The 24,893-nt window shown below is 48.8% G+C and overlaps 1 protein-coding gene across 9 annotated transcripts in view; it reads right to left on the bottom strand.

Moving 5' to 3' along the window:
* The window catches only part of LOC149443599 (inter-alpha-trypsin inhibitor heavy chain H3-like), a 72,773-nt gene that overhangs the window by 31,596 nt on the left and 16,284 nt on the right, over nt 1-24,893 (bottom strand). For 7 of the 9 annotated variants that reach the window (XM_089655509.1, XM_089655515.1, XM_089655513.1 and 4 more), the window contains exons 10-17: nt 22,999-23,180; nt 19,581-19,766; nt 17,694-17,833; nt 10,906-11,063; nt 9,685-9,708; nt 6,597-6,617; nt 4,999-5,019; nt 377-397 (exon numbers count right to left, since the gene is read on the bottom strand). In XM_089655509.1, the coding sequence (XP_089511635.1) occupies nt 377-397; nt 4,999-5,019; nt 6,597-6,617; nt 9,685-9,708; nt 10,906-11,063; nt 17,694-17,833; nt 19,581-19,766; nt 22,999-23,180 (753 nt within the window). The remainder of the gene's footprint in view (nt 1-376; nt 398-4,998; nt 5,020-6,596; nt 6,618-9,684; nt 9,709-10,905; nt 11,064-17,693; nt 17,834-19,580; nt 19,767-22,998; nt 23,181-24,893) is intronic. The other 2 variants (XM_089655511.1, XM_089655512.1) reach the window with 1 other exon arrangement.

Raw genomic sequence — 24,893 nt, 5'->3', positions numbered from 1 at the left:
AATGATGGGGCACTATTCCTCCCAATGACACCAATGATGGGGCACTATTCCTCCCACTGACACCAATGATCGGATACGATTCCTCCCCAAATTCCAAAAGGCGTTGTTTGCTCCCAGTGAAGCTCGGACATTTTTTCTTGTTACTTCCTGCAGTCCGGACCCCTAAAATCTGAAAGACCATTAACTGTCCCTTTGTTTTGAAAGTTTGGAGACCCCTGCTGTAAAGCATAAGGGGGAGGGGTTCTATAGTCCTCGGAGATGACAGGGAACAATGTAACTGATAGGAGAGCAGCGGACTGAAAGCGCAGGAAGTTCTCGTAGGATTTCTGGCAGGATCAACAGAGATGAGGAATGAAAAAAAAACCGTCAGACTTACCGTAGTAATGGGAATCTGCGACTGCGGAGGAAACAGAGAGAGAGGAGCCCATTGTTATCCATTCCTGATATTATGTATCACTTCTCATGTTACATACAGTTGCAAGAAAAAGTATGTGAACCCCTTGGGATTACGTGGAGTTTTGCATGAATTGGGCATAAAATGTGCTCTGAACGTCATCTAAGTCACAACAATAGAAGAACACAGTCTGCTGAACATAATACTACACAAACATTAGATGTTGCCATGGTTTAATTGCACATAACATGTAAACATTCACAGTGCAGGGAGGAAAAAGTATGTGAACCTTTGGACTTAATAACTGGTTGACCCTCCTTTGGCAGCAATAACCTCAACCAAACGTTTCCTGTAGTTGCAGATCAGACCTGCACAACGATCTGGAGTCATTTTGGACCACTCCTCTTCACAAAACTGTTTCAGTGTAGCAATATTCTTGGGATGTCTGGTGTGAATCGCTCTCTTAAGGTCATGCCACAGCATTTCAATGGGGTTGAGGTCAGGACTCTGACTGGGCCACTCCAGAAGGCGTATTCTGTGCTGTTGCAGCCATTGTTTTGTTGAATGACTTGTATGCTTTGGGTCATTGTCCTGTTGCATCACCCATCCTCTGCAGAGCTTCAGTTGGCGGACAGATGGTTGTACGTTTTCCTGCACAATGTCTTGATAAACTCTGGAATTCATTTTCCCATCAATGACAACAATCCGTCCAGCCCTGAGGCAGCAAAGCAGCCCCAAACCATGATGCTCCCTCCGCCATGTTTCACAGTGGGGATGAGGTTTTGATGTTGGTGTGCTGGGCCTTTTTTTCTCCACACATAGTGTTGTGTGTTCTTCCCAAACAACTCAATCTTGGTGTCATCTGTCCACAGTATATTTTGCCAGTAGTGCTGTGGAACATCCAGGTGCTCTTTTGCAAATTTCAAATGTGCTGCAATCTTCTTTTTGGGCAGCAATGGCTTCCTCCGTGGTGTCCTCCCATGTACTCCATTCTTGTTTCATGTTTTCCTTATTGTAGATGTGTCAACAAAAATGTTAGCATGTGCCAGAGATTTCTGTAGGTCTTTAGCTGACACTCTGGGATTCTTCTTTACCTCATGCAGCATTCTGCGCTGTGCTCTTGCAGTCATTTTTACAGGACGACCACGCCTAGGGAGAGTAGCAACAGTGCTAAACTTTCTCCATTTGTAGACAGTCTGTCTTACCGTGGACACATGAACATCAAGGCTCAAGGAGATACTTTTGTAACCCTTTCCAGCTTCATACAAGTCAACAATTCTTGATCGTAGGTCTTCTGAGAGCTCTTTTCTGCGAGGCATGGTTCACATCAGACAGTGCTTCTTGAAACCAGTAAACCCAAAACAGGTGTCAGCAACACATCCAATATCATCACACTGATTGGAGTCAAGGTTGGCTCACTCCTGGCTCCAATTAGCTCTGGGAGAAGTCATTAAGCTAGGGCCTCACATACTTTTTCCTCCCTGCACTGTGAATGTTTACATGTTATGTGCAATTAAACCATGGCAACATCTAATGTTTGTGTAGTATTATGTTCAGCAGACTGTGTTCTTCTATTGTTGTGACTTAGATGACATTCAGAGGACATTTTATGCCCAATTCATTCAAAACTCCACGTAATCCCAAGGGGTTCACATACTTTTTCTTGCAACTGTATATGTCATTACCCACAATGCCTGTGCCTGGGCAGCAGTGGGGGAGGGGATTTGTATTACACTGCGATGGAGGACACAAGATACTTTGTATAAGAAATGATCCCCCCGGGGTCCCCATAATCCCCCTTGCTGCCATTTTTGCATTTAAAAATCATTTTAGGCCTGAAGATTACTCAATAGTACCCCAGCTCTGCTGATCCCTCCCCCCTCAGTAGTAACCCCCAGCTCTGCTGATCCCTCCCCCCTCAGTAGTAACCCCCAGCTCTGCTGATCCCTCCCCCCTCAGTAGTAACCCCCAGCTCTGCTGATCCCTCCCCCCTCAGTAGTAACCCCCAGCTCTGCTGATCCCTCCCCCCTCAGTAGTAACCCCCAGCTCTGCTGATCCCCCACTCAGAAGTACCCCCAGCTCTGCTGATCCCCCACTCAGAAGTACCCCCAGCTCTGCTGATCCCCCGCTCAGTAGTAACCCCCAGCTCTGCTGATCCCCCACTCAGTAGTAACCCCCAGCTCTGCTGATCCCCCACTCAGTAGTAACCCCAGCTCTTCTTATCCCCCACTCAGTAGTAACCCCCAGCTCAGCTGATCCTCTACTCAGTAGTAACCCCCAGCTCAGCTGATCCCCCACTCAGAAGTACCCCCAGCTCTGCTGATCCCCCACTCAGTAGTAATCCCAGCTCTGCTTATCCCCCGCTCAGTAGTAACCCCCACCTCTGCTGATCCCCCACTCAGTAGTAACCCCAGCTCTTCTTATCCCCCACTCAGTAGTAACCCCCAGCTCAGCTAATCCTCTACTCAGTAGTAACCCCCAGCTCAGCTGATCCCCCACTCAGAAGTACCCCCAGCTCTGCTGATCCCCCACTCAGTAGTAACCCCAGCTCTGCTGATCCCCCGCTCAGTAGTAACCCCCAGCTCTGCTGATCCCCCACTCAGTAGTAACCCCCAGCTCTGCTGATCCCCCACTCAGAAGTACCCCCAGCTCTGCTGATCCCCCACTCAGTAGTAACCCCCAGCTCTGCTGATCCCCCGCTCAGTAGTAACCCCCAGCTCTGCTGATCCCCCGCTCAGTAGTAACCTCCAGTTCAGCTGATCCCCCACTCAGTAGTAACCTCCAGCTCTGCTGATCCCCCACTCAGTAATAACCTCCAGCTCTGCTGATCCCCCGCTCAGTAGTAACCCCCAGCTCTGCTGATCCCCCACTCAGTAGTAACCTCCAGTTCAGCTGATCCCCCACTCAGTAGTAACCCCCAGCTCTGTTGATCCCCCACTCAGTAGTAACTTCCAGCTCTGCTGATCCCCCACTCAGTAGTAACCCCCATCTCTGCTGATCCCCCACTCGGTAGTAACCCTCACCTTGGCTGATCCCCCACTCAGTAGTAACCTCCAGCTCTGCTGATCCCCCACTCAGTAATAACCTCCAGCTCTGCTGATCCCCCGCTCAGTAGTAACCCCCAGCTCTGCTGATCCCCCACTCAGTAGTAACCCCCAGCTCTGCAATCCCCTGCTCAGTAATAAATTCAGCTCAGCTGATCCCATGCTCAGTAGTAACCCCCAGCTCTGTTGATCCCCCACTCAGTAGTAACCCCCAGCTCTGTTGATCCCCCACTCAGTAGTAACTTCCAGCTCTGCTGATCCCCCACTCAGTAGTAACCTCAGCTCAGCTGATCCCTTGCTCAGTAGTAACCCCCAGCTCTGTTGATCCTCCACTCAGTAGTAACCCCCAGCTTTGTAGATCCCCCACTCAGTAGTAACCCCCAGCTCTGTTGATCCCCCACTCAGTAGTAACTTCCAGCTCTGCTGATCCCCCACTCAGTAGTAACCCCCATCTCTGCTGATCCCCCACTCGGTAGTAACCCTCACCTTGGCTGATCCCCCACTCAGTAGTAACCTCCAGCTCTGCTGATCCCCCACTCAGTAATAACCTTCAGCTCTGCTGATCCCCCGCTCAGTAGTATCCCTCACCTTGGCTGATCCCCCACTCAGTAGTAACCCTCAGCTCTGCTGATCCCTCACTCAGTAGTAACCCCAGCTCTGCTGATCCCCCGCTCAGTAGTACCCCCAGCTCTGCAATCCCCCACTTAGTAGTAACCTCAGCTCAGCTGATCCCACGCTCAGTAGTAACCCCCAGCTCTGCTGATCCCCCGCTCAGTAGTACCCCCAGCTCTGCAATCCCCCACTTAGTAGTAACCTCAGCTCAGCTGATCCCACGCTCAGTTGTAACCCCCAGCTCTGCAATCCCCCGCTCAGTAGTAAACTCAGCTCAGCTGATCCCCTGCTCAGTAATAACCCCAACTCTGCTGATCCCCCACTCGGTAGTAACCCCCAGCTCAGCTGATCGCCCACTTAGTACTTAAAACCCCCAAACACTCTAACCAATCGCACGATTTCCTGAAAGCAGACACCCTGGAGAATAAAATATGAGATTAGTGCAACAGTTTATGAAATGCAGCATTTTGGTACAAAATACACTCAAGTTCATTTTTAGGACACATAAACAAAATAGATTACAAACTTTTTGGATACCGGAGAATCACACCCTGCCCCCCCCAGGATACCGGAGAATCACACCCCGCCCCCCCAGGATACCGGAAAATCACACCCCGCCCCCCCAGTATACCGGAAAATCACACCCCGCCCCCCTCCAGGATACCGGAGAATCACACCCCGCCCCCCCAGGATACCGGAGAATCACACCTTGCCCCCCTCCAGGATACCGGAGAATCACACCCCTCCCCCCCAGGATACCGGAGAATCACACCCCGCCCCCCTCCCAGGATACCGGAGAATCACATCCCGCCCCCCTCCCAGGATACTGGAGAATCACATCCTGCCCCCCCTCAGGATACGGAGAATCACACCCCGCCCCTCCCAGTTTACCAGAGAATCACACCCCCCCCCCAGGATACGGGAGATCACAAGGAAGAACAAACTTACTCTGAGTGTTGCTCACAGCAGCTAAAAGACACAAAAAGGACAAAAAATTATTCCAACTCCATGATACAGAGGGAGGTGCTGACCGGGTGACATCATCTCTACATCACCATTGTGGGAGGGGCAGAGGCACAAACTACAGCGGGAAATCTCCCCATTGTGGGACGGGCAGAGACACAAACTACTGCAGGAAATCTCCCCACTGTGGGAGGGGCAGAGACACAAACTACTGCAGGAAATCTCCCCACTGTGGGAGGGGCATAGACACAAACTACTGCAGGAAATCTCCCCATTTTGGGAGGGGCAGACACAAACTACTGGAGGGAAATCTCATTGTGGGAGGGGCAGAGACACAAACTACTGGAGGGAAATCTCCCCATTGTGGGAGGGACAGAGACACAAACTACTGGGGGGAAATCTCCCCATTGTGGGAGGGGCAGATACACAAACTACTGGGGGGAATCTCCCCATTGTGGGAGGGGTAGACACAAACTACTGGGGGGAATCTCCCCATTGTGGGAGGGGCAGAGACACAAACTACTGGGGGGAAATGTCCCCATTGTGGGAGGGGCAGAGACACAAAATACTGGGGGGAATCTCCCCATTGTGGGAGGGGTAGACACAAACTACTGGGGGGAATCTCCCCATTGTGGAAGGGGCAGACACAAACTACTGTCACTTTCGGGTCAATAACAGGAATGAGAGATCAGTGAATGGACCTTCGTTGGTCTCCCTCTCCTCTACCCAGCAGCTCCACCATGCTCATGTGTGGGGAGGATTTAAGGTATGGGCCATGTGGCCACATCAAGTCAATGATGTCACCACCATCCCCTCCCACTGGCTATGTGCAGTTGTGGGGAGGGAATTCCAAGGCTGAAGCTGATTTGGCTGGCATATGGCTATCATGTGACCTTGTCTCAAGATAGACATAAATCAGAGGTTCAGTGTGAGGGCAAACCCAGCCACCAGGGGGCACTCTGTGCCATCCCACATGGAAGAAAAATATAATTTAAATATATTTTAAAAATATTCTTCCCAAATATATTGACATATGTTTGAAATAGTACAATTTTGGCCATATTCAATATATTTCATTATATATATATATACACTGCATGTTGAAATGTGTTTTTTATATATTACAAAATATTTAAAAAATATATATATTTTTGAAATATATTCTTCAGATTTTTTTTAACATATAAAAAAGTAATTGAAAAGTATATTTTTACAAATATTTGTAAATGCATTCCAAAAATGTAGATTAACTGTGTTTTTAAAGACATGCAGTATATTTGAAAATGTATTTTTAAAAATATTTTTATTTTCTGTATTTCAAATATTTTGTAATAAAAATGAATTTCAACATACAATGTGTATATATATATATATATAGTTTGTTGAATTTCAACATACAATGTGTATATATATATATATAATTTGTTGAAATATATTGAATGCGGCCAAAATTGTAGTATTTCAAATATATGTCAATATATTTGGGAAGGATATTTTTGAAACATTTAAACGATATTTTTCTTCCATGTGATCTAACATGAACATACAACACCGTTGGTATCAGATACACGGAAGATACTCACCGTGAGAACCAGGAATGTCATCTACAAAGCCAACAAGAAAATGAAATATTAATCAGTGGAAGGACCGAACACAAAGATATAAACACTGACGGCCACTGACAGATAAATGAACAGCATTGATTATCTGGTTACTGTAGCTTCTAAAAGTGGGTGGGGTTTATTGGGAAGCAAGTGAACATGTTTTCCCAGCAGTTGATGTGTGGAAAGCAGAAAAAATGGACAAGTGTACAGACTGAACGAACTGTGACAAGAACCAAATTGCAAAGTCTAGACAACTGGGTCAGAGTAACTCCAAAACTGCACCTCTTGTGGTCTGCAATGGTCAGGACCGACCAAAAGTGGCCCAAGGAAGGAAAACCGGAGAACCAGTGACAAGGTCATAGGCTACCAAGGCTAATTGATGGAGGTGGGGAGAGAAGGCTCATTGATGGAGGTGGGGAGGGAAGACTCATTGATGGAGGTGGGGAGGGAGGGCTCATTGATGAAGATTGGAAGGCTCATTGATGGAGGTGGGGAGGGAAGGCTCATTGATGGAGGTGGGGAGTGAAGGCTCATTGATGGAGGTGGAGAGGGAAGGCACATAGATAGAGGTGGGGAGGGAAGATTCATTGATGGAGGTGGGGAGGAAGGGCTCATTGATGGAGATGGGGAGGGAAGGCTCATTGATGGAGATGGGGAGGGAAGGCTCATTGATGGAGATGGTTAGGGAAGGCTCATTGATGGAGGTGGGGAGGGAAGGCTCACTGATGGAGGTGGGGAGGGAAGGCTCATTAATGGAGATGAGGAGGTAAGGCTCATTGATGGAGATGGGGAGGGAAGGCTCATTGATGGAGGTGGGGAGGGAAGGCTCATTGATGGAGGTGGGGAGGGAAGGCTCATTGATGGAGGTGGGGAGAGAAGGCTCGTTGATGAAGGTGAGAAGGAAGTCTCAATGATGGAGGGGGGAGGGAAGGCTCATTGATGGAGATGGGGAGGGAAGGCTCATTGATGGAGGTGGGGAGGGAAGGCTCATTGATGGAGGTGGGAGAGAAGGCTCGTTGATGAAAGTGAGAAGAAAGTCTCAATGATGGAGGGGGGAGGGAAGGCTCATTGATGGAGATGGGGAGGGAAGGCTCATTGATGGAGATGGGGAGGGAAGGCTCATTGATGGAGGTGGGGAGGGAAGGCTCATTGATGAAAGTGAGGAGGTAAGGCTCATTGATGGAGATGGGGAGGGAAGGTTCATTGATGGAGGTGGGGAGGGAAGGCTCATTGATGGAGGTGGGGAGAGAAGGCTCCTTGATGAAGGTGAGAAGGAAGTCTCAAGGATGGAGGGGGGAGGGAGGGCTCATTGATGGAGGTGGGAAGGGAAGGCTCATTGATGGAGGTGGGGAGGGAAGGCTCATTGATGGAGATGGGGAGGGAAGGCTCGTTGATGAAGGTGAGAAGGAAGTCTCAATGATAGAGGGGGGAGGGAAGGCTCATTGATGGAGGTGGGGAAGGAAGGCTCGTTGATGAAGGTGAGAAGGAAGTCTCAATGATGGAGAGGGGAGGGAAGGCTCACTGATGGAGGTGGGGAGGGAAGGCTCATTGATGGAGATGGGGAGGGAAGGCTCGTTGATGAAGGTGAGAAGGAAGTCTCAATGATGGTGGGGGGAGGGAAGGCTCATTGATGGAGGTGGGGAGGGAAGGCTCGTTGATGAAGGTGAGAAGGAAGTCTCAATGATGGAGGGGGGAGGGAAGGCTCATTGATGAAGGTGAGGAGGTAAGGCTCATTGATGGAGATGGGGAGGGAAGGTTCATTGATGGAGGTGGGGAGGGAAGGCTCATTGATGGAGGTGGGCAGGGAAGGCTCGTTGATGAAGGTGAGAAGGAAGTCTCAATGATGGTGGGGGGAGGGAAGGCTCATTGATGGAGGTGGGGAGGGAAGGCTCGTTGATGAAGGTGAGAAGGAAGTCTCAATGATGGAGGGGGGAGGGAAGGCTCATTGATGAAGGTGAGGAGGTAAGGCTCATTGATGGAGATGGGGAGGGAAGGTTCATTGATGAAGGTGGGGAGGGAAGGCTCATTGATGGAGGTGGGCAGGGAAGGCTCATTTATGGAGGTGGGGAGAGAAGGCTCATTGATGGAGGTGGGGAGGGAAGGCTCATTGATGGAGGTGGGGAGGGAAGGCTCATTTATGGAGGTGGGGAGAGAAGGCTCATTGATGAAGGTTAGAAGGAAATCTCAATGATGGAGGGGGGAAGGAAGGCTCATTGATGGAGGTGGGAAGGGAAGGCTCATTGATGGAGGTGGGGAGGGAAGGCTCATTGATGGAGGTGGGGAGGGAATGCTCATTGATGGAGGTGGGGAGGGAAGGCTCATTGATGGAGGTGGGAAGGGAAGGTTCACTGATGGAGGTGAAATTTGTTAACAACAGCCAATCAGATATCAGTTGTCTATTTTCCAATACAGGTTGGAGAAGGAAAGGAACAGATTTGTGGTCTGGTGAGTGCACTTTACGGGGAATACTTCTCCAGCCGGCACTACTGAGCCAGTGAGCAACAATTGGCATATGAGGTAATGGGCACATGCTTGTTCCATGACATCACTCACATGGTAATGAACCACAAATCAGGGTGAAAGCACAGGGGCAATGGTAGATCTATTCCTGATAATGTCCCCGATCAATTCTGTTCTCTAATCCAACACTATTAATCAGATTCATTTATTGCTCAACATATCAAGCTTGTGAATTACATTCCAGGCCACTGGGAAGGAAGAGATGCCCGCCATATTGGTGCCGTCATATTGGTACCGCCATATTGGTGCCGCCATATTGGTGCCGTCATATTGGTGCCGTCATATTGGTACCGCCATATTGGTGCCGTCATATTGGTGCCTCCATATTGGTGCCTCCATATTGGTGCCTCCATATTGGTGCCTCCATATTGGTGCCGCCATATTGGTGCCCCCATCAATTTAATGTAAATATGTGTTAAATATTGAAATGCGCTCCATCACTGGAGAGGTACTGCTGGGAGTTGGTTAAAGTGTGTGAGAATTGTAACGACCCAAAGAGACGGGAAATAAGAGAGTATAGCAGATACTAGATGGAGACAAGACATACCAAACTCAACTTCCTCCTTCTCATCTGCAGGAAAACATGAGTATGTTATTCATTTATATAGCTCTGACATATACCACAGCGCTGTACAGAGATCACTGAGCCAGTCACATCAGTCTCTGTACCAGAGGAGCTTACACTCTAATGTCCCCTCCCCCACAGACCCATCAGTCTCTGTACCAGAGGAGCTGACACTCTAATGTCCCCTCCCCCACAGTCCCATCAGTCTCTGTACCAGAGGAGCTTACACTCTAATGTCCCCTCCCCCACAGTCACATCAGTCTCTGTACCAGAGGAGCTTACACTCTAATGTCCCCTCCCCCACAGACCCATCAGTCTCTGTACCAGAGGAGCTGACACTCTAATGTCCCCTCCCCCACAGTCCCATCAGTCTCTGTACAGTGGAGCTTACGCTCTAATGTCCCCTCCCCCACAGTCACATCAGTCTCTGTACCAGAGGAGCTTACACTCTAATGTCCCCTCCCCCACAGTCACATCAGTCTCTGTACAGAGGAGCTTACGCTCTAATGTCCCCTCCCCCGCAGTCACATCAGTCTTTGTACCAGAGGAGCTTACACTCTAATGTCCCCTCCCCCCACAGTCCCATCAGTCTCTGTACAGAGGAGCTTACGCTCTAATGTCCCCTCCCCCGCAGTCACATCAGTCTTTGTACCAGAAGAGCTTACACTCTAATGTCCCCTCCCCCCACAGTCCCATCAGTCTCTGTACAGAGGAGCTTACGCTCTAATGTCCCCTCCCCCGCAGTCACATCAGTCTTTGTACCAGAGGAGCTGACACTCTAATGTCCCCTCCCCCCACAGTCCCATCAGTCTCTGTACAGAGGAGCTTACGCTCTAATGTCCCCTCCCCCGCAGTCACATCAGTCTTTGTACCAGAGGAGCTTACACTCTAATGTCCCCTCCCCCACAGTCACATCAGTCTCTGTACCAGAGGAGCTTACACTCTAATGTCCCCTCCCCCGCAGTCACATCAGTCTCTGTACCAGAGGAGCTTACACTCTAATGTCCCCTCCCCCCACAGTCCCATCAGTCTCTGTACAGAGGAGCTTACGCTCTAATGTCCCCTCCCCCGCAGTCACATCAGTCTTTGTACCAGAGGAGCTTACACTCTAATGTCCCCTCCCCCACAGTCACATCAGTCTCTGTACCAGAGGAGCTTACACTCTAATGTCCCCTCCTAGTCCATGACATACACGTCACTTACAGTCTTCCTTTGGTTTATTGGCCACCAGCTGCTTGTTTGCTTCTTCCTCTGGTCTGGTCACCACCAGGGAGGTCAATGGGGTGACAAAATGATACTTCAGTGAGAGGTTGAGGGCTTTTTCCGTCACTTTCCGTTTCTCTTCCCCCTCCAGTGATATTCTGTTGGAGGAAATCCATTATTTAGGATTGGAGCAATTTGTTGGTAAAATAGTAGTTAAGGTTGAAAAAGATCAAAATCCATCGAGTTGATAATATTCCACCTTTCGGCTCGATAGATGACATTGTGCCCCGTTTCCCATAATGCAATGTGGGTATTTCTCAGTAGGTCATGGCACGCCCACCTACATCCCATAATGCAGCACATGCACCTGCATCCCATAATATCATGGCCATGGCGCTCCTGCCTCCATTCTATAATGTGGCTAATGCATACATGCCAACTGTCCCGGATTTTCCTGGATAGTCCTGCGTTTTGTTTCTCTGTCCCGCAGATGCTACAGTATGTCCGGCGATCACAGCATGGACCTTGTTTGAGTTACTGCACAGGCACATTATTGGGGCTGCGGGTGACCGGTTACTTTTGAGGTTATGGGAGGGATCAACCCTTAAAATGGGCCCGGTGGTCTTGCATATTTAGGGGCATGGTCTTGGTGGGACAAACCCATAGAGTTGACATTGAGGCCACCTGGTGGGTTAACAGTGTCCCAGGATCCGGGACCATAATATTGGTTGGTATGCCAATGCGTTTCCCAACAGGAAGCAGCTGCATTGCATTGTAGGATGGGGGGGGGAACACGCTTTAGCCATGTCTTGCATGTTGCATGCTCTCTGGGTCCAAGAGGGTGAGGAAGGACAGGTGTACACATAGGGTTACATGGGCAGTTAACCATTGCCCCTTTGACCACCCCCCAAGTGACTATGCAGCCCTCCTTTCCCTGCTCAAGTGGGTTGAGGAAGCCGATGCTGTGTGCAAGGCGACAGATGCTGCCGAAAATGACAAAATGGACATTTTATAAAAAGATACATTACTGTCACCATGAAGGAGCCCCAACAGAAAGCCCAGCACTTTACCGGCAGCACCCTACATTCAATGTTTCCTTGTAGAATACATATTTTATTGGATGAGAGAAAGACATGGAAAGGAGAGCCTCAGATTATTACTATCACCAAGAAGTGATAATTCTAGCCTTCAACAGAAAGCCCAGCATTTTCATGGAAGCAACCGGCATTTAATGTTTCTTTGTAAAATAATAATTTTATTAGGTGTGCAGCTCCATGTGATGTGGGAGGATATTCCGTATTATGGGATGAGAAAGGGACATAAAGACACAGCCTCAGCTCATTACTGTCACCATGAGATAATAGTGCTAGGCTTTAACAGAAAGCCCAGCACTTTAATGGAAGCACCCTACAATAAATGTATCTTTGAAAAATAAAGATCATCCAAAGCTAATGGCCACTACTCAGTGCTCCTACTCCTTGACCTCTCTGCGGCCTTCGACACAGTCGACCACCCCCTCCTCCTCAAAAAACTACACTCCCTCGGCCTCAGAGATTCTGCTCTCTCCTGGCTCTCCTCCTACCTGTCACAGCGCTCTTTCAGCGTTACCTATAATGCTACCACCTCCCCCTCACTCCCCCTCTCTGTTGGGGTCCCTCAAGGCTCTGTCCTCGGGCCCCTTCTCTTCTCCATCTATACCTCCTCCCTTGGCCAACTCATACACTCTCACGGCTTCAACTACCACCTCTATGCCGACGACACACAAATCTATCTCTCAACACCCCACCTCACCCCCTCGGTCTCAGCCCGAATCACACACCTACTGAGCGACATATCAGACTGGATGTCACTCCACTTCCTTAAATTGAACCTCTCCAAAACCGAGTTTCTTGTCTTCCCCCCCAGCCTGGACACCACCCCCCATTGACTTCTCCATCATGTCCAACAACGCCACCATCAAACCCGCCCCGCAGGCCAGAGTACTTGGTGTCATTCTGGACTCCAACCTATCCTTCCAGCCCCAAGTCCAATCTTTAACAATCTCGTGCAGACTCCACCTCTGCAACATGCAGACTCCGCCTCCGCAACATGCAGACTCCGCCTCCGCAACATCGCCAAAATGCGCACGTTCCTAACCCCAGAAACCACTAAACAGCTCATCCACTCAGTGTCCTCCACCCCTCTCTGCCAATCCCTCCACTGGCCTCCACTCAGTGTCCTCCACCCCTCTCTGCCAATCCCTCCACTGGCCTCCACTCAGTGTCCTCCACCCCTCTCTGCCAATCCCTCCACTGGTCTCCACTCAGTGTCCTCCACCCCTCTCTGCCAATCCCTCCACTGGTCTCCACTCAGTGTCCTCCACCCCTCTCTGCCAATCCCTCCACTGGCCTCCACTCAGTGTCCTCCACCCCTCTCTGCCAATCCCTCCACTGGCCTCCACTCAGTGTCCTCCACCCCTCTCTGCCAATCCCTCCACTGGCCTCCACTCAGTGTCCTCCACCCCTCTCTGCCAATCCCTCCACTGGCTTCCGATTGCGCAACGGATAAAATTAAAAATCCTAACACTGACGTACAAAGCCGTCCACCATACTGCCCCGAACTACATCACTGACCTAATATCCAAGTACCACCCAACACGCACACTCCGCTCCTCACAAGACCTCCTTCTCTCTAGTTCCCTGGTCTCCTCCTCCCATGTCCGCCTCCAGGACTTCTCCAGGGTGTCACCCATCCTCTGGAACTCCCTGTCCCAACCCATCAGATTATCACCTACTCTCCTCTCCTTTAGGCGCACCCTGAAAACCCACCTCTTCAGGAAAGCCTACCCCACCCCCTGCTAACCTGCCGACCTCCTCCACTCTTCCTACCACTCCACCCCCACAGCTATCTCCTCCTGTGCCACCATCCCCTCCCTCCTAGATTGTAAGCTCCAAGGAGCAGGGCCCTCGATCCCCTCGTGTATCGCATTGTATTGGTATTGTTCTGTCACATGTTCTGTCCCCCTCTGTAATGTACAGCGCTGAGCCAACTATCGGCGCTTTATAAATACTGTATAATAATAATAATAATAATAATAATAATAATAATGTGATGCTTCATGTTATGTAGGTGGATGTAATGCATTATGGGAAGAGAGAGGTATAAAGAGAGGGCATAAACTTCCTATTGTCACAATGAAGGAGCCTCAACAGAAAGCCCAGCACTTTAACAGAAGCCCCCGACAATAAATGTATCTTTGAAAAATAAAGATCATCTTGGCTGTGCTGCTTCACGTTATGTAGGTGGATGCAATGCATTATGGGAAGAGAGACAGACGTAAACATCTTATCACCATGAAGGAGTCCTAACAGAAAGCCCAGCACTTTATCAGAAGCCCCCACATTGGATTTTTCTTGGATAAATAAAGATTACGCTGTATTTAGGTATTGAAAAAAAAACGGAACTTGATTTACTTGGAGTAAATGTTTATAGTTTGCCTGACATGGTAAAAACTTCCATTTCATGCATTTGAAGCTATTTCTTGCTACATAAATTTACAAAGGATTTCCAGGAAAAAAATGATACATTCGCATTTCCTGAACAAGTAACGGGCCGCACCACAGCTCATCAACCTATAAAGGAGAAACGACTAAAGGAAAGTCTATGTGGGGTCTGAGCACTCATCGGACGTCGTCTGGGAGGAGACAGTATGCCATGGGTACCTGTTGTACAATAGGGACTCAGGGGTCAAACTGCAGGGATCCAGGGAATCTCCGAATGCCTCTCGGGGAATCAGGAAAAAAAGATTTCCCCTGCAGGAGCAGATTGGATCGTGCTTGGCTGTTTTTTTTTGCCTTCCTCTGGATCAACTGTGGGTGGAGAATTATAACTTTTTTTTTTTAATGGTTGAACTGGATGGACTTTTGTCTTTTTTCAGCCAGACTAACTATGTATGATAATAATAATATTATTTCTGTCGCAGAAATGTGTCTATTTGAGGATCCCTATTTTCCCACACAGCCCAAATCACTGGGGTACAACCAGGGGCGGACTGACCATTTGGAAACTCGGGCACTGCCCGAGGGTCCGGGGTCAGCAGGGGGCCCCATGAGATGCCCCTGGTACCTTTTTCATAGGCTTTTTTGAGTTTGGGCAAGGACACAGGGGCCCGAATATCCATATTTGGCACGAGGATTGAAGATCACGTTTACCAGGATCTTCACATATTTGCCACTATTTATGGACATTGATTTGTCACTTGTTTATTATTAGATTTGACCTGTGCAAGCCTGAAGGGGAGGAGCCGGTACACCTGTGCAAGACTGAAGGGGAGGAGTCGGTACACCTGTGCAAGACTGAAGGGGAGGAGCCGGTACACCTGTGCAAGACTGAAGGGGAGGAGCCGGTACACCTGTGCAAGACTGAAGGGGAGGAGCCTGTACACCTGTACAAGACTGAAGGGGAGGAGCCGGTACACCTGTGCAAGACTGAAGGGGAGGAGCCGGTACACCTGTGCAAGACTGAAGGGGAGGAGCCGGTACACCTGTGCAAGACTGAAGGGGAGGAGCCAGAGGAAGGATTTAAGTTTTGGGTAGCAGGTAGCATAAACATCTATAAGTAACCCCATTTTGAAGACCTTCCTGCACTCCCTGTCACTGTGACACCAGGATGAAAAATGGGCGGAGTAGTTGTCAACGGGAACAATATTAATATTGACTGATGTTGGAACCAGGGGCAGACTGACCATTTGGAAACTCGGCACTGCCCGAGGGCCCGGGGTCAGTAGGGGGCCCCATGAGTTGCCCTTGGTACCTTTTTCATAGGCTTTTTTGAGTTTGGGTAAGGACACAGGGGCCCCATGATCCCCTATTGCCCAGGGGCCCCATGAGTTGTCAGTCTGCCCCTGGGTACAACATTTTAGGACCACGGTCTCCAGACACCGTAGGGATTCAATGGAAAAGACTTCAGGAGATATGTAATGTTCCTCAGTTTATCTGTGAGGATATGAAGTGGACAGATATTTGCCAGGGACCCCTGGGCTCTATATGAGCTAATAAACCCACAGAGCCCATCACGGGGGACGCTGCGGTACTGCATGTGACCCAGAGGAAGGGGATTCCTGACCAGGCTGTGTTAATCCTTAAAGGGACCTCCGGCTGACCACACTGTATACTTATACATGCGTATTATAATTACGCATCTAGTGAGTGCGTAATATTACCACATCCCTCGCACATCACCGAATATCCATATTTGGCACGAGGAACGCCAATTGAAGATCACGTTTACCAGGATCTTCACATTTTTGCCACTATTTATGGACATTGATTTGTCACTTGTTTATTATTAGATTTGATCATTTCTCGTTATCAGCACTTTACTATATTAGCACTTTATTTGCACATTTCATCCTGAATGATATTAGGAATTTTATAAGTATTTAATGTGTCATTTATTGATGGATATTTAGCGCTGCGCCTATTATTATTATCATATGGAGGTTATTTGGCTGCCTTTTGGTGCTACAGCAGCTTGTTTTTAGTGCTCGATTGTTTGTTTGTGTTTCAGACTAACTATGTAAACTGGACTCTGCTCTCCTGTGAAAGTTAATGAGCTGTAAATCACAAAATTCTGTGAGTAAGCGGAGGACAGCTTTTCCTGGAGAAACCTTTAGGCTCCATGTACACTGCGGCTGATAAACTGACGTTCAGGAGCTTTTCTGCGTTTTTTCAGCAGCCCCTGAACCCTCCGTAATGTTCTCCTATATGTCGGTGTGCACATCGTCGTTTACAGGCAGGGGCGGACTGACAACTCATGGGGCCCCCGGGCAATAGGGGATCATGGGGTCCCTGTGTCCTTGCCCAAACTCAAAAAAGCCTATGAAAAAGGTACCAGGGGCATCTCATGGGGCCCCCTACTGACCCCGGGCCCTTGGGCAATGCCCGAATTTCCAAATGGTCAGTCCGCCCCGGGTTCCAAACTTGATTCCTTTCTTCTTGGGTCCAGAGTTCCACCAACTCATCCAATATTTCTTTTTTAAAAAAAAAAAAAAGAATGCTCCAAATGAAAAACTCCTCCATGTCTGTCTCTCAAAAAAGCCTATGAAAAAGGTAAAAGGGACATCTCATGGGGCCCCCTACTGACCCCGGGCCCTCGGGCAGTGCCTGAGTTTTCAAATGGTCAGTCTGCCCCTGTTTACAGGCAGTGGAGTTTACCGGCGTTTCAAACGCCAAATGCTTGTAAACGCTTGTAAATACGACTAACCGCGTTTATAAGCGTCTGCTTTTAGAAGCGTTTTTTAACTGTTCCATATCCAGATGCTCTCCGGAGCCTTTTTTCATCATCAGAAATGCATGCAAAGCCTTTTCCATGTATTTAAATGAACCCGGTACACCAGCGCAGTCAGTTGCAGGTTTTGCATGAAGGAAACAATGGTAGAACCCGCCGCATTATGCTCATAGATGGGATCCATAGTGACTACAACCAGAAAAGACAGTGAATCTCAGCACATACTGCTCTCTCTGCTTCTGCTCTCGCTATTTTTCTCAAAATGTCTGAAATAGTTAATTATTTACTATTTTTCAGGTCATTCTGGGCATTTTGGGAAGGTCTCCCGAGGTTATCTTTTAAAACGCTTCTGAACGCAAACGCGCATAAACGCAGCTAAACGCGGTATGCAAACTAAACTTTTTTTATCTACGTTTTCCAGCAGTTTCCATCATTCAGAAGAGTTTTCCAAACGCCCCGTGTACATGAACCTTTACAGTTCTTTGGGGGTTTTTTCTTCATCTAAAAGCTGGATCACTTACTGTCTGGTGAGTAGTTGCTCTATGGTGAGGTAAGCCCACAACCTCTCTATGAAATTTCCGAATATATAATGCGGTTCTTCTTCCACCTCTTCCTCTTCATTGATAATTGTCTCCAGTTTTACTGAAAATGGTTCGGACACCTTCGTGGAAACAAAATAGCTGAGTGGAATAATACATTTAAAGCAAAGCTCCGGATTTGTTGGGGAAAACACAATTCTCTCAAAGCCAACCACATCGATTGTTACTTTTCCAGGTTTTGTTAACACAACACTTTTCTTGATGTCTTACCCTGGTGACCACCACACCCCTCGTATATTGGGGACATGCCCTGAATGGGGCAGAGACATTGTTCCTATCATGCCTGAACCAGGCATGAGCATAGACGCCTAACTAGATGTGCAAGGAGAAGAATGACCACCTATGAGCGTTGGCGCATAGGTGCACGCCCACAGGTCTTGGCGCCTGGCAGCCTATTTACACCCAGGGTCTGCCTGGCCTCAGTACTGGATTGTCCTCAGCTCTGGTTCCTGTATTTGTGGTTCCTGAGAGTCTGTTTACCTTGTACCTGGCCCCACTATGCCTGACATCTCTCTTGGATCACCCCTGCCTGTTATGTCTGCTGCTTGCTTGTGTTACTGACCTCGGCTTGGATTTCTTACCACGATACCGCCGCCGGACCTGGTACCTCCCCAACAGCATGTTACTGAATCCTGCCTGGTCCTGACCTTGAACTTGATCCTGACCGTCATCTTGATCCTGACCTTCAACTTGATCCTGACCTTCAACTTGATCCTGACCCTGCACCTGTTTGCCTGGCTGCTACTGAACATAGCTTGTGACAAGACTCCATACTGCAACTGGAAGGACTCCTGCGTCTCCAAGCTCCAGTTCACTATTCCAGCTTCCTGGCATTTGTGCCCTTCCAGTTCCCTAATAGTCCCTGTCTCCACTACCAGAAGTGCTTGGACAGGAATTGCGCAGGAGGCCACGCTGGTCATCTTGGGCTTCACAGTCAGGTACATGACAATGATCAAGAGCCAGAAGGAGGACGGCAATAAGCGGAAAAAGAGCGGTAAGGACAGCTATGCCATCTATGTGTACAAGGTGTTCGAGTAAGTCCACCCTGACACCTGCATTTCGTCCAAGCATCATTAACTCCTTTGTCAAGAACATCTTCGAGTTCATGTCTAGTGAAATTTCCCACCTAGTTCATTACAAAAAGTGCTAGACCATTACTTCCTGGGAGATCCAGACCCCTGTCTACCTGTTGCTGCTCGAAAAGCTGGTCAAGCGCACCATCTCTGAGGGCACCAAGGCCATCAACAAGTACACCAGCACCAAGTACTGCAAATCTCTCATTTATTGGAGACAGACTGCAGAAAAAAAAAACTGACAGAAGTTCTATCCATTCCATACTCTGTCTAAAACAAAAACAGTTTTGGCTTGAGATACCCCCTTAACAGCTTATGTGTAGGCATCCTTTTTAGGAAGTTCATCATGAAACCCCATGTGCTTTAAGATGCCTATAGACATTGGAGAAGGCTTGGACAAACCACGTTTCCTGAGCATGCCCAACATCCAGTTTCTTGAGCATAGTCAGTGATGGAAACGTCTGCTCCAGACCCACTGATTGACACCATCACATACTTTGGAGATGGTGTCAATCAAAGATACCTTGGCTCTTCCTGTGACTGTCACTGATTTCTTTGGGGCAGAAGGTCTGCACTGGCAGCCATGGGTAGGGGGAGATGGAAAAGGGGGCAAAGCTACTAACATTTCACATAGTTTGAAAGAATTAAGAAATGTTTTTGGATCAGCAGAAGGAGCCGAATCCAAGGATACACACTTGAAGGATAGAAAGGTTCACTCTAAAATCTATATACTCACCCCTTGAGCCGTCACCTCCGCTGTGAGGACATCCAGGCTGTTGTTGGCTATGAATCCAGAGACAATGATTTCTGAACCTTGGTAGTAAAGTTTGAAGTTGTTCTGAGTGAGATAATCCACTGAGTTGTCCAAGTATTGTAGGTGAACATTCAAAAGCATTGGGTAAGCTACTTCATTGTAGAAGCCCTGAAAGAGAGAAGGGAGAAGAGTCATCTACCTTTAAAGGGTTGCTCATCCCAAAATTCAGTGATATATGAGGTTGGATGGATTTATCCACAGATTAGCTCCTTATATTTCTTAAGGATCCCGACACCACAGTTCCTGTGTCTGCCTCCAGAGCCAGCAGTTTATAGTGCCATTAAGACTTGATAGTCTTTATTAAACCCTAATACAGGTCTACTATTGCATCTCATCTAATATCATCCACCGCTCAGGCCCTGAGGAACAGGAAGCCTTTTCCCAAAAGTGTGTTGGCTGTTCTGATGCTCCTAACCAATATATGATTCAAAAAGGGCTCTAGATGAAATGAACTTTTGTACTAGACACCCCTCAATACTCACCTCAGAGTTTATTGTTTGCTGTGCGCTCTTTTTGTCACAATCAGAGAGGTAGCAGCCTAGGACCACAACAAGGTCACCTTCATTCAGCTCCTTTAAAGGAAGACACGCTCCAATGTGCATCATTCTGAACCAAGTCTCACTTCTCTCCATCCAGGGCTATCACACACACATCAGACTCTTATGGCACTGCTTCTGTCAGCCTTGGTGTTAGGGTCTGGATCTGAACCTACAACCTCTGTTGTGTCTGGCTACAGCTCTTCTCACTGTTCCACCTAAATTTCTGGACAGATCCCTGTCTGATCTCTTTACGCCAGTGTTTCTCAATCTTTTTTAAGTCAAGGTACCCTTTAAAATTATGGACAGTCTTGAGGCATCCTTTAAAATTATGGACAGTCCCAAGGCACCCTTCAAAATTATGGACAGTCTTGAGGAACCCTTTAAAATTATGGACAGTCTTGAGGAACCCTTTAAAATTATGGACAGTCCCGAGGCACCCTTCAAAATTATGGACAGTCTTGAGGAACCCTTTAAAATTATGGACAGTCCCGAGGCACCCTTCAAAATTATGGACAGTCTTGAGGAACCCTTTAAAATTATGGACAGTCTTGAGGAACCCTTTAAAATTATGGACAGTCCCGAGGCACCCTTCAAAATTATGGACAGTCTTGAGGAACCCTTTAAAATTATGGACAGTCCCGAGGCACCCTTCAAAGTTATGGACAGTCTTGAGGAACCCTTTAAAATTATGGACAGTCTTGAGGAACCCTTTAAAATTATGGACAGTCCCGAGGCACCCTTCAAAATTATGGACAGTCTTGAGGAACCCTTTAAAATTATGGACAGTCCCGAGGCACCCTTCAAAATTATGGACAGTCTTGAGGAACCCCGTTCTAAAATGTGAAAAACTATTCTAATAGTTCTATATACACAGCAACACCCACACAAGTAGGACACCCAACATTAGAGGTGGTTTATTCTTCCAAAGCAAATATTCATTTGCACACTGGTACTGACTAGCAGGGCCGTGGATAAGGGGGTACCATCAGTCCTCGTGTACGGGCCCCAGGCCAGCAGGGGGGCCAAGGCAGCTGGGTGAATTGGATGTGGGCAGGGAGGATGATTTGAACCGATCCCCTGTATGACTCTTGCTGCAGCAGCTAAAAGCTGGCTTCTTCTCCTTTCTCTCCTGCTGGCTTTCAGTTGCTGCAGAGAGAGCCATACAGGGGATCGGTTCCAGTAATTGCCCCCCCCCCCCCAGTGCACCCATCACCCTCCCTGTGCACCAAACATTTCCCCCTGCTACCCAGGCCCCCTGTGTGCTCCCACAGTGCTGCCGGATTCCTTCTTCTACTTTCAGCAGCAGCTGCAAGCACACAATACGATCCTTCAGGATGGAGAGTAGGGGAAGGGTCCAGTGAATGCATTACATTTACCAGCCCCTTCCTTTCCTGAATGAACACAATGAGTGATCAGTACCAATCAGCAGCCCTGCTGACTAGTATTCCAATGTTTCTCTTCTCCATCACTGAGCTAATGTGACCCCAGCACTGATGGAGAGGGGCAGGGGAGGGTCAAAGTAGGATGCTGTGCAGGTAGCTGACATCCTCCTTATCAACTGATGGTGTCATGGTGGTCAGGACGCCGGCGGCTAGAAGGTCGTAATGGTGCACATTTAAAACCCGGGGCTTTGTGCAACTAAAAGGCCGGCTTGTTCTACCCGCTGGCTTGTATACAAGTTTTAGGCAATTTTTAGACATTTACCCTGAAGAAACCTCAAGGCACCCTGGCTGAGAAAGGCTGCTTTAGACAATCTTGCTGTGTCTCTTGTTTTATGGGGAACCTTGAACTCTTTGCTCCTCCCATGAACCTGCTATTTAAGCCATGTCTCTGCACTTCCTGTTTGTCTGGTTATTGTGCTCTTTCCAGCCGATATCTTGCACCTTTGAGTACCTGCAGCTTTCCTTATCTCCACTACCACTCATTACCAGCCTTTGGTTTGTTCCTTGACTACGCTTCTGCTTGATCCCAACCTGCAACCACTTGTTACCGACCTTTGACTTGTTCCTTGACTATAATTCTGCTTGATCCCAACCTGCAACCACTTGTTACCGACCTTTGGCTTGTTCCTTGACTACGTTTCTGCTTGATCCCAACCTGCCATATCTGCTACTGAACCCCGGCTTGCTCATCTTTTGATGGGGCAATTACCATGACCTGGTACTAACACACAGCAAAACCCATTTCCAAGATCAGAAGCTCTGGCGAATATTGGTTAGTGCTTAGACCCCTCAGCTCGGGTGAGCCCATATCATCCTCTAGTGTGCCCTACTTATGGACTTATCCTGCTGGTCAGTGGGAGCCTCTCTACTGCTATAGCTACTGGTTTCTGAGCCTGACCATGACAGAATAATCTGAAGGTGCAGAGACATGGTTTAAATCAGGAAGTTCTTAGGGAGAATAAAAAGTTCAAGGTTTACAAGAAACAAGAGCCAACGCAAAATTGTCCAAAGAGATCAGAAAGGGAGCTGGCCATCATCTCGGGTGGCACATCAAGAAGAGATACAGCCAGACACCAAGGAGGTCACAGGTTCATGTCCGGACCCTGATACTTAGGGGTTTATTTACTAAAGTTGAAGAGTGCAAAATCAGGCTCACTTCTGCATAGTAACCAATCAGCTTCTAACCTCAGCTTGTTCATTTGGCAATAAAAGCTGGATGCTGATTGGTTTCCATGCAGAAGTGATCCTAATTTTGCACTCTCCAGCTTTAGTAAATAAACCCCGGTATGTCTCGCGTTAGAGCTCATCATAAATGAATCCAACACAAGAACTGAACACAATGAAGAATGAGCCGTTCACCTGCAACTGTAGGGCAGAGTCGGAATCCTCATATATACGACGGGCGAGGCCACCATTCTGCAAGGCCAACTTCTCCAAAAAGTTATAATCCACATCATTGCCAAACCCAAGGCAGTAGAGCGAGGCCCGACCTTCCAATGACCGCTTCACGTTGTCTATGATCTTGTCATGGTTTGTGGTGCCTGTAAAACGAACAACCTTTTATGACCAGAATATGAGAGTAAATCTGTGATGGTCACCACCACCTCCGTAAAGATAACCCTTCTGTATAATTAGAGTCCATTTGTCTACTAACAGCAGCTTATATGGCCATTCATAAGCAGATCCTTCATAATGTTTATAATGGACATGGTCACCTGAACCCATTTCAAGGTACATCTTTGCTGCCCAGAGGCGTAGATAAGGGGGGAGTCAGGGAGGTCTGAACCCCCCCAAAGGAGAGTTGCCAACCATCCCTGCAGGCTGCAGACTCGCCATGAATTGAAATAAGGTGGGGGCTGCGAGCATTGCCGGGGCTAGGGGTGTGTGGGCTGTGTGGTGGTGGGGGCAGTGACAAGCAGTGATCTCCTGTATTGCTTATAATAAAGCAGCTGGAATTCACGGAAGGGAGAGGAGGAGAGGCGGCTTCCAGCTGCTTCATTGAAAGCCATACAGGAGATTGCTGCTTGTCACCACCCCCACAGCGGTGGAGAGGGGGAGAGGGGGGGCAGAATCAGATACGGTATGATTTGTGCAGCGGTGGGGGCAGTGACAAGCAGAGATCTCCTGCATGGCTTTCAATGAAGCAGCTGGAAGCTGATTCATCTCTCCCTCCCGTGGCTTCAAGCTGCTTTATTGAAAGCCATGCAGGAGATCTCTGCTGGTCACCACCCCCACCGCTGCACAGTTCATACCTGATCTGATTCTGCCCCCCCTCTCCCCCTCACCGCCTCTGTGTTCTTCTCACTGCCCAGCCCCTCCGTCCATCCTCTGCACCAATAGGAGAAGAGGGGAGAGAGGCTGGATCTGCTCTGCCTCCCCCTGCACCCACCCACACTCTGGTCCATACAGCTTCAGAGAGCGTGTGGTCGGGAAACTGAACACAGAGCAGCCAGCAGCTCTGATGCATCTCTAGGAGTCATGGTGAGTCCGACCTAACCTTCCTTCCACCCCCCCTTCCTTCACCCCCCCTTCCTTTCACCCCCCCTTCCTTCCTTCCACCCCCCCTTCCTTCCACCCACCCCTCGCTTCCTTCCACCCCCCCTTCCTTCCTTCCGCCCACCCCACCCTCTCTTCCTTCCACCCCCCCCTTCCTTCCACCCATCCCTCCCTTCCTTCTTTCCACCCCTCCCTTCCACCCACCCATTCCTTCCTTCCTTCCACCCCTCCCTTCCACCCACCAATTCCTTCCTTCCACCCCCCTTCCTTCCTTCCATCCACCCTTCCCTTCCTTCCACCCTTTCCTTCCAGCCAACTCTCCCACCCTTTAACACATCCCTTCCTTCCACCCACCCCTCCCTCTCTTCCTTCCACCCACCCCTCCCTTCCTTTCTTCCACCCCCCTTCCTTCCACCCACCCCAACCCTTCCTTCCACCCATTCCTTCCTTTCTTCCTTCCTTCTACCCACCCCTCCCTCTCTTCCTTCTACCCACCCCTCCCTCTCTTCCTTCCACCCACCCCTCCCTTCCTTCCACCCACCCACCCCTTCCTTTCACCCACCCCTCCCTCTCTTCCTTCCACCCACCCCTCCCTTCCTTCCTTTCACCCCTTCCTTCCACCCACCTTCCTTCCTTCCACCCATCCCTCCCTTCCATCTACCCCTTCCTTTCACCCACCCCTCCCTTCCTTGCATCCACCCCTTCCTTCTACCCACCCCTCCCTTCCTTCTTTCCATCGCTCCCTTTCACCCACCCAT

The sequence above is a fragment of the Staurois parvus genome, unplaced genomic scaffold (assembly GCF_062004578.1).
Source record: "Staurois parvus isolate SC_StPar_1 unplaced genomic scaffold, SC_StPar_1.0 ptg000843l, whole genome shotgun sequence".
Classification (NCBI taxonomy): Eukaryota; Metazoa; Chordata; class Amphibia; order Anura; family Ranidae; genus Staurois; species Staurois parvus.
Note: the sequence above shows the minus strand (reverse complement) of the source record. Positions and strands in the feature narration are given on the sequence as shown.